General features: G+C 38.7%; 1 protein-coding gene across 1 annotated transcript; it reads right to left on the bottom strand.

Annotated features, from left to right (window-relative positions):
- Positions 1-6800: 6800 nt before the first annotated feature.
- On the bottom strand, positions 6801-9653 carry LOC120356433 (eIF-2-alpha kinase GCN2-like; the record flags this gene model as incomplete). The annotated part of the gene is made up of 2 exons (XM_039445372.1): positions 6801-7007; positions 9520-9653. Coding segments are annotated over 2 exons (341 nt in total), but the record flags the coding sequence as incomplete, so codon positions are not given.
- Between the last annotated feature and the right edge of the window lie 406 nt (positions 9654-10059).

The raw sequence follows: 10059 nt of genomic DNA, 5'->3' as shown, positions 1-10059 counted from the left end.
CTTTGTCGAATGATTGACAAGGATAGCAACACCAATGTCAATCAAATACTGCCATTATAACGTGAACCTCACCATATATAGAGAAGGAAAGCACTATCAGCTTTGTCGAATGATTGACAAGGATAGCAACACCAATGTCAATCAAATACTGCCATTATAACGTGAACCTCACTATATATAGAGAAGGAAAGCACTATCAGCTTTGTCGAATGATTGACAAGGATAGCAACACCAATGTCAATCAAATACTGCCATTATAACGTGAACCTCACCATATATAGAGAAGGAAAGCACTATCAGCTTTGTCGAATGATTGACAAGGATAGCAACACCAATGTCAATCAAATACTGCCATTATAACGTGAACCTCACTATATATAGAGAAGCACTATCAGCTTTGTCGAATGATTGACAAGGATAGCAACACCAATGTCAATCAAATACTGCCATTATAACGTGAACCTCACCATATATAGAGAAGGAAAGCACTATCAGCTTTGTCGAATGATTGAAAAGGATAGCAACACCAATGTCAATCAAATACTGCCATTATAACGTGAACTCACCATATATAGAGAAGCACTATCAGCTTTGTCGAATGATTGACAAGGATAGCAACACCAATGTCAATCAAATACTGCCATTATAACGTGACCTCACCATATATAGAGAAGGAAAGCACTATCAGCTTTGTCGAATGATTGACAAGGATAGCAACACCAATGTCAATCAAATACTGCCATTATAACGTGGACCTCACTATATAGAGAAGGAAGCACTATCAGCTTTGTCGAATGATTGACAGGATAGCAACACCAATGTCAATCAAATACTGCCATTATAACGTGAACCTCACCATATATAGAGAAGGAAAGCACTATCAGCTTTGTCGAATGATTGACAAGGATAGCAACACCAATGTCAATCAAATACTGCCATTATAACGTGAACCTCACCATATATAGAGAAGGAAGCACTATCAGCTTTGTCGAATGATTGACAGGATAGCAACACCAATGTCAATCAAATACTGCCATTATAACGTGAACCTCACATATATAGAGAAGGAAAGCACTATCAGCTTTGTCGAATGATTGAAAGGATAGCAACACCAATGTCATCAAATACTGCCATTATAACGTGACCTCACCATATATAGAGAAGCACTATCAGCTTGTCGAATGATTGAAAGGATAGCAACACCATGTCAATCAAATACTGCCATTATAACGTGGACCTCACATATATAGAGAAGGAAAGCACTATCAGCTTGTCGAATGATTGACAAGATAGCAACACCAATGTCATCAAATACTGCCATTATAACGTGAACCTCACCATATATAGAGAAGGAAGCACTATCAGCTTTGTCGAATGATTGACAAGGATAGCACACCAATGTCAATCAAATACTGCCATTATAACGTGAACCTCACCTATATAGAGAAGGAAAGCACTATCAGCTTTGTCGAATGATTGACAAGGATAGCACACCAATGTCAATCAAATACTGCCATTATAACGTGAACCTCACCATATATAGAGAAGGAAGCACTATCAGCTTTGTCGAATGATTGACAAGGATAGCAACACAATGTCAATCAAATACTGCCATTATAACGTGAACCTCACTATATATAGAGAAGGAAAGCACTATCAGCTTTGTCGAATGATTGACAAGGATAGCAACACCAATGTCATCAAATACTGCCATTATAACGTGAACCTCACCATATATAGAGAAGAAAGCACTATCAGCTTGTCGAATGATTGACAAGGGGATAGCAACACCAATGTCAATCAAATACTGCCATTATAACGTGAACCTCACCATATATAGAGAAGGAAGCACTATCAGCTTTGTCGAATGATTGACAAGGATAGCAACACCAATGTCAATCAAATACTGCCATTATAACGTGAACCTCACCATATATAGAGAAGGAAAGCACTATCAGCTTTGTCGAATGATTGACAAGGATAGCAACACCAATGTCAATCAAATACTGCCATTATAACGTGGACCTCACCATATATAGAGAAGGAAAGCACTATCAGCTTTGTCGAATGATTGACAAGGATAGCAACACCAATGTCAATCAAATACTGCCATTATAACGTGGACCTCACTATATATAGAGAAGGAAAGCACTATCAGCTTTGTCGAATGATTGACAAGGATAGCAACACCAATGTCAATCAAATACTGCCATTATAACGTGACCTCACCATATATAGAGAGGAAAGCACTATCAGCTTTGTCGAATGATTGACAAGGATAGCAACACAGATGTCAATCAAATACTGCCATTATAACGTGAACCTCACCATATATAGAGAAGGAAAGCACTATCAGCTTTGTCGAATGATTGACAAGGATAGCAACACCAATGTCAATCAAATACTGCCATTATAACGTGGACCTCACTATATATAGAGAAGCACTATCAGCTTTGTCGAATGATTGACAAGGATAGCAACACCAATGTCAATCAAATACTGCCATTATAACGTGAACCTCACCATATATAGAGAAGGAAAGCACTATCAGCTTTGTCGAATGATTGACAAGGATAGCAACACCAATGTCAATCAAATACTGCCATTATAACGTGACCTCACTATATATAGAGAAGCACTATCAGCTTTGTCGAATGATTGACAAGGATAGCAACACCAATGTCAATCAAATACTGCCATTATAACGTGAACTCACCATATATAGAGAAGGAAAGCACTATCAGCTTTGTCGAATGATTGACAAGGATAGCAACACCAATGTCAATCAAATACTGCCATTATAACGTGGACCTCACTATATATAGAGAAGCACTATCAGCTTTGTCGAATGATTGACAAGGATAGCAACACCAATGTCAATCAACACTATCAGCTTTGTCGAATGATTGACAAGGATAGCAACACCAATGTCAATCAAATACTGCCATTATAACGTGAACCTCACCATATATAGAGAAGGAAAGCACTATCAGCTTTGTCGAATGATTGACAAGGATAGCAACACCAATGTCAATCAAATACTGCCATTATAACGTGAACCTCACCATATATAGAGAAGGAAAGCACTATCAGCTTTGTCGAATGATTGACAAGGATAGCAACACCAATGTCAATCAATACTGCCATTATAACGTGACCTCACTATATATAGAGAAGGAAAGCACTATCAGCTTTGTCGAATGATTGACAAGGATAGCACACCAATGTCAATCAAATACTGCCATTATAACGTGAACCTCACCATATATAGAGAAGGAAAGCACTATCAGCTTTGTCGAATGATTGACAGGATAGCAACACCAATGTCAATCAAATACTGCCATTATAACGTGGACCTCACCATATATAGAGAAGAAAGCACTATCAGCTTTGTCGAATGATTGACAAGGATAGCAACACCAATGTCAATCAAATACTGCCATTATAACGTGAACCTCACTATATATAGAGAAGCACTATCAGCTTTGTCGAATGATTGACAAGGATAGCACACCAATGTCAATCAATACTGCCATTATAACGTGACCTCACCATATATAGAGAAGGAAAGCACTATCAGCTTTGTCGAATGATTGACAAGGATAGCAACACCATGTCAATCAAATACTGCCATTATAACGTGACCTCACCATATATAGAGAAGGAAAGCACTATCAGCTTTGTCGAATGATTGACAAGGATAGCAACACCAATGTCAATCAAATACTGCCATTATAACGTGAACCTCACCATATATAGAGAATCAAAGTACTTACTCTGTAGCAATATTTTTCAACTTTTTACACTACTATTAGATGGAACGCAAAATACGGTTATTTTGTTAATAACTACACTATAAATACTCAAATTTCCTATTTTTTTGTTTTATATTTGAAAAAGTGAGTAATACAGGTTGAATTTGCATTTGAATTAAATATCATGTTCGATAAACGACTCACATCTATTAAAACAGTCGGACATGTCTGGTTCACTATTTTTCTGTTTTAATCCTTGCCTGATAATTTGAAAGCCTCTAGAACTTCTTGATCTGACGGATTCTTCTCCTCAGGTTCGTCACAGTCATCATCATCATCATCATCATCATAGTCAGTTCAAAGAATTGTGAATGTGTGACAAAAGCAAGAATGGGAAAGTCCAGGCGTTCACCTGCCTGGTCTTCAATAATGACAAGCTCTTGGAATTCAATTTACGACATGTGTTTCACCCTCTATTGACTGTTACCACCCTATCTTCTTCCTACCTGAATTGCCATTATTTTTAGTCTATTAACCTTTCTGTTGAAACTAAAGAATTCCTTGAAAATGACCGTCTGCTTTCTATACACACTACACTTTGTATGTTGAAGTCAAGAGAAAACTTTGTTGTTGAGAGGTCCGAAATTCGTTAAATAGAGGTAAGTAAGCAGCAAAAACTCTAAAATGTCATGGGACCAGGTAAAAATTCGTTGTGTAGAGGATTTCGTTAAGTGGAGGTTCGTTATAGAGGTTCGTCTGTATCACTTGGTATATTACCTAATGTTATTCACTCTGACACAAATATTTATTAAATCATAATACATCTTCATTGTAAAATTAAAATAATTTTAAACTCAACAATGCATAATATTCGTTCCTGAAACTAATAAAAATGATTTATTCTTATGCAGTGCACTTTAATTCTGTTTGAATCTCATTTTTACTCTGCAACATTGTCAACTCTAAACCTAGCGCCGCAGTGCAGGATGGTTCTCACAGCTTGGCGTTGTTGTCATTTGAGATGGTGTCTGGCTTGGAAGTGTTTCGGCCGCATTGCAGGATGACTGTTAACGGTTGCCGGAAGATCAACAGCTGGGTTTTTTAGCTATTTTTCGTGATAGAGAAATTCTGATTGCAGATTCGTTCTCAGCGACCCCAAGTTTAGCCTGAAGGCTCAGAATGTCAACAATGTTTTTAAATAATTGAAATTCATCATGAAAAGTCATTAATATGGTAGTACACCACGTTTCTGGAAACTTTTTACTGGTGACTGGAGTTTATAGGCAACACAAAAATAAAAATAAACGTGAGAAAGAAAACTGCTGATGAACGCGAATAAGACCGCCACTCCATTGTTCTATTGTCTCGACTGCTTGGCTGAGCCTGGCTGGAGGGATCAAATAACCGACTGGATTGATCTTTCGTCTGTCCGCTAGGCGGAACTACCCCGACCATTGCTGGGTGGAAGATGTTACTGCGGCCGCTCGCATTCCCACCAACGCTGCTATTATTTGCTGTCTCGGCGCCTAGTCCGAGTCAGACAAGCATCCAGCCTGCACTGCGGAGCTAGGTTTATGGCAATGAATTTAAAAGAAATGGAATTCTGAATTCTGGAGCTCTCTTTTACCATAGGCATTGTTATATTTCTGGGTTCTATAACTTCTTTGTCTCAATGTGTATTCTATTTCGTTCATTTCTCTATATCCGTTCTTAAAGTAATTTCGCGACAAATCTGTGAACCTGGCTAAAGCTTTCACCGTCATAATGCCGAACAAGTGACGTTCACCACCATTAAAAAGTGTTTTTATTATTCTTTCGATGGCCCTATGCAGTGGCTGTTTTATATACCGGGTGATTACAAATGAAATAGACAGTTTGAATAGCTTGTAGAGAATTTATTATTTAAAAGTTTAGATCATTACTTACATGATTACATAGAAGAATTCTTGAAGTTTTTATTGAAAATTTACAGATATTCAATGTGTGCACCATTTGCAACACGACAGATATCAACACGGTAGTCAAATTCTGACCACACACGACTAAGCATCTCACGGTTAACTGTAGCAAGAGCATTTGTGATTCGTTGTTTAAGATCATCGATATCAACAGGAAGCGGTGGTACGAAAACTCTGTCTTTTACATAGCCCCACAAGAAAAAGTCGCAGGGCGTTAGGTCCGGACTACGAGGTGGCCACGGCTGAAACACAACGTTTTCCTCACTTGCACGGCCGATCCATCGTCTAGGAAGATGTTCATCCAGATACCCTCTGACGTCTGAGTACCAGTGAGGCGGAGCTCCATCTTGTACAAGAATGAAGTTACAACTATCTTTATGGAGTTGAGGCATTAACCATTCGGTTAACATGTCCAGATAAATTCTTCCGGTTACTGATGGTTCTTGGAAGAAGAAAGGATACTAACTGCAATTTATAAGGTGTCATTTTCAAACGTTTCCGCAGAATTTTCCACACAGTAGGTTGAGGAATTTGCAATTCTAAACTCGCTGATCTAGTCGATTTTCCTGGACTTCGTACAAAAACATCACGAACACTATCAATTTTTTCTTCTGTAACAGAAGGTCTTCCAGTACTCTTCTTCTTACACACACATCCACTGCTTTCAAACGTTCATACCAGTCATAAATTGATTGCCTTGTTGGTGGTGGTTTACCGTATTTTGTTCTGAAATGACGCTGCACAACAGTAACAGAGTTTGTTTTGGCTAATTCAAGAACACAATAAGCTTTCTCCACTTGAGTAGCGGCCATATTGCTAAACTAAACTGGCTGTTGTAACACGGAGCAGCCAACAATAGCCAGCAACAGTTCTACCAACATAAACTTAAGAAATTCCCTACAAACCTTTATCACTTACTATGTTGAAATACACCAGTTTAATTTTGTACAGGCTATTGAAGTTGTCTATTTCATTTGTAATCACCCGGTATTTGGGTGTTAAATAATGAATGGTGATTCCATAGAAGAGAGTGCTCTGCACCATTGAATAGTAGATCATTCTTTTAGTATACTCTTATTCAACTCACCTTAATGTACTTTTCTCGCAGAACTCCATCTGGATATACATGAAGTGCAGAGGTGTGACATTGGTTGTTGTAGTCGTCTCATCTGTTTGCTCTCTTTCTCTCTCATTCGCTGTCTCTCTTCCACCATCTCCGTTCGACGGTTGCTCTGCTTTATCCGAACTCTTTGACTCCTCAGCGATCGACGAGCTTGAATCGTCCACGCCTGGCCTTCAACATAACAATCGTATTGTAAAGTTTGGCTCGATCACAATTAACCTCAACCATAGAATAATAAAATCTTATTGTAAAGTCAGTTCAATTAATCATGATTGGGTCGCCGTCTAGGTGTCACCCCGACTACCTGACACCTGCTCATTTTGGCCATAGGCGACAACCTGTATCCTCGTAAAAATATACCATTGCCGTCAAGTTGTTACCCCGACTACTTGTCACCTACTGAACCGAAGGTGCCAACTAGTCATGACCGTAAACGACAACCTGACACCTCGCACACACACGTCAGAGTGTCACCTCGACTACTTGTCTCCTGTACCTGCAGGGGATAGTTTGTCAGCACCGTTCAAGACAACCCGACACCTTGCACGCTGGCGTCAAGGTGTCACCCTGACTACTTGTCACAGAGTACCAGTTGGCACAACTTACACCCCCGCGGCGTGGAGAGGGGGGTTCAAGCAATTTTTATTACGGGTTATGATGTAGAATTGAATTCTAAGGCGGGATGCACACCGGAGAAACGCATTTCGTGAAGCCCTCTTTCATGAAACTTGTTTCATGCATTTCGTTTCACTCGCGCATGCGCATACAAAAGAAACGTTCCCTGCTTAATCTTATCAGTCGATTGCGAGCAACTTTCGTTCACGTTTCCTGAAACGTTTTTCACGAAACGCGTTTCTCCGGTGTGCATCCCGCCTAAGCACTTTCGGCTCAGTAACATTTTCCCGTCAAACGCACGGTTCGGGAGATATTCGCCCGAATAATTGAAAAGTTTTGGAGTTTATTGATTACTCAAGATTACAAATAACTTGTCACTAATGCTAGACAAATATTTTGAGGCTCTTTCAACATCCAGTCTGTTTCTATACTTGTTCTTGATTGCACCATGGTTAAAAAGGCTCACTCACAAATACATAATGTTGAAAATACAAAACTAGGAATCTTAATGCCTTTTCATATAAAACTTGATAGTTTGGCTTCATATTCCAACCTTCAAATGAATAGGTAGCCGGAATGGTGATTTCTTGTGGTGTGGAATCCAGGTGTTAGGTTGTCGTGACCGTAGACGACAGCCTGTACCCTCGTAAAAATATACCATTGCCGTCAAGTTGTCATCCCGACTACTTGTCACCTACTGGACCAAAGGTGCCAACTTGTCATGACCGTAAACGACAACCTGACACCTCGCACCCAAGCGTTAGAGTGTCCCCCCGACAAGTTATCACCTCCTCAAAAAGGAGACCAGTAGACGGGAACGGCTCACGACAACGTGTCCCCTCAAAACCGGTTTTAAAAGGGGGACAGGTTGACGGGGTGTCAAGTAGTCGGGGTGGCACCTAGTTGCGTTCCTCATGATTAACCTCAAGCATAGAATGAAAAAACATAAAATCATCTGGTAAAGTTCAGTTCAATCATGATTAACCTCAATCATAGAATAAAACAATCGTAATAGTTTTACAGTCGTATAGTTTTACATTTTTACAGTCGTAATAGTTTTTCTGCCTCAAGGTAATTTTAAATTACTCGCTCGGCCGAGCTGAGTGTAAATATACATTAGAAGTCATGGTTATAATATCATCACTGATACTGGTTTGTGGAAATCCCCTTCAATAAATCACTCAATCAGATGTTTTCTCAATCAATTGAAACTGAATTACTTAAACTATACAATCATTTCAAGTTAAGCATGTTCTACGATGGAGTTTTGAAAGCAAGCGACGTTTCCAAGCAAAAACTTGGAATTCTCCCACTTCCTAACCTATATATTCTGGAAACAATCTGCTTTTTAAAAAAATATAAATGAATTTAATACAGGAGAAACATTTCACCAATATTCGACCAGATACAGGAATATTTGAGAGATGATGCACACCGTAGTACTATGTATGAGCGAGGGGTGAGGAGTTCAGGTATCCGGATGTACAACTTATTGCCATCTCACATAAAAGAAAAGTCAGGTAGAGCTTTCAGATTTTTATTGAAAAGAGAGCTGCTATCCATATGTGCCTACTCAGTGGAGGAATATAAAGATTTTTACAAACCTCAAGATGGAGGTTTGAGATGATAGAAAACATGTTACTGTTTGATTAATGACAAATGACATATCCTTATACCCCTTTACAGGTGGTCAGTGGATGAAATAATAATAATAATAATAATATAATAATAATAATAATATATAATAATAATAATAATAATATAATAATAATAATAATAATAATAATAATTTCCCACTGCATAAAAACCAAAAATACAAAAACTTGTCTGTTGCCCGGCTGCACAAAAGTCTGTCACAAGTCTGCCATGAGAACCAATCAGAGAAGGCTTTCCGATTGTTTCTTGTGGCATTTGTTCGCCACTGAAATTTAACGAGCTTTTGTACAACCGAGCCATAGAGTTTTTAATGAACAATTTATGATTTAATTTTTAATTTGTACCTTAAAACTCACGTGAAGTGATCCAAAACAATTTTGGATTTAATTTCAAATTTTAAATGAAAACTTACATGAAAGTGATCCAACACTCGTCGTCAGAGCTATCATCATCAGAACTAGCATTAGCCACGCCCTCATTTCCCACGCTCCAATCCAATGTCAACTCCTTTTTTGGAAGCATTTCGACGATTTTACTCTCCTCCGACTGGAAATTTACAAATTTTGTTCAAATAAAACAGATAATACAATACACACCAAAGTATGCTCGAGGGACATATTTTTCATTTATCGACAATCACAAATGTACTATACAGAGTGCGGCAGCAAAACTTCCTTTTTTAAAGTGAACGCCATTCAGTCAGCTGATGTCGTAGAGTAGCAAATTTGGTCTCGTTAGAGAGGTCAGATCATAACATTTTCTTCCCGACATGTTCAGACGCCATCATGCATTGGAACAATGAGAAGCGTCCATTTGCCGTTGAGACTTATTTTTCGAGTGGATGTTATGACATCACAATCCAGCGTGCATTTCGAAATCGCTTCAATTAACCTCTTTTGGATACTGTCCCGGACCGGAAATCAATTGTTTCTACGTTCAGACAAACTGCAAA

The sequence above is a fragment of the Nilaparvata lugens genome, unplaced genomic scaffold (genome assembly GCF_014356525.2).
Source record: "Nilaparvata lugens isolate BPH unplaced genomic scaffold, ASM1435652v1 scaffold6761, whole genome shotgun sequence".
In the NCBI taxonomy this organism is placed as follows: domain Eukaryota; kingdom Metazoa; phylum Arthropoda; class Insecta; order Hemiptera; family Delphacidae; genus Nilaparvata; species Nilaparvata lugens.
This window is presented reverse-complemented; position numbering and strand designations above follow the sequence as displayed.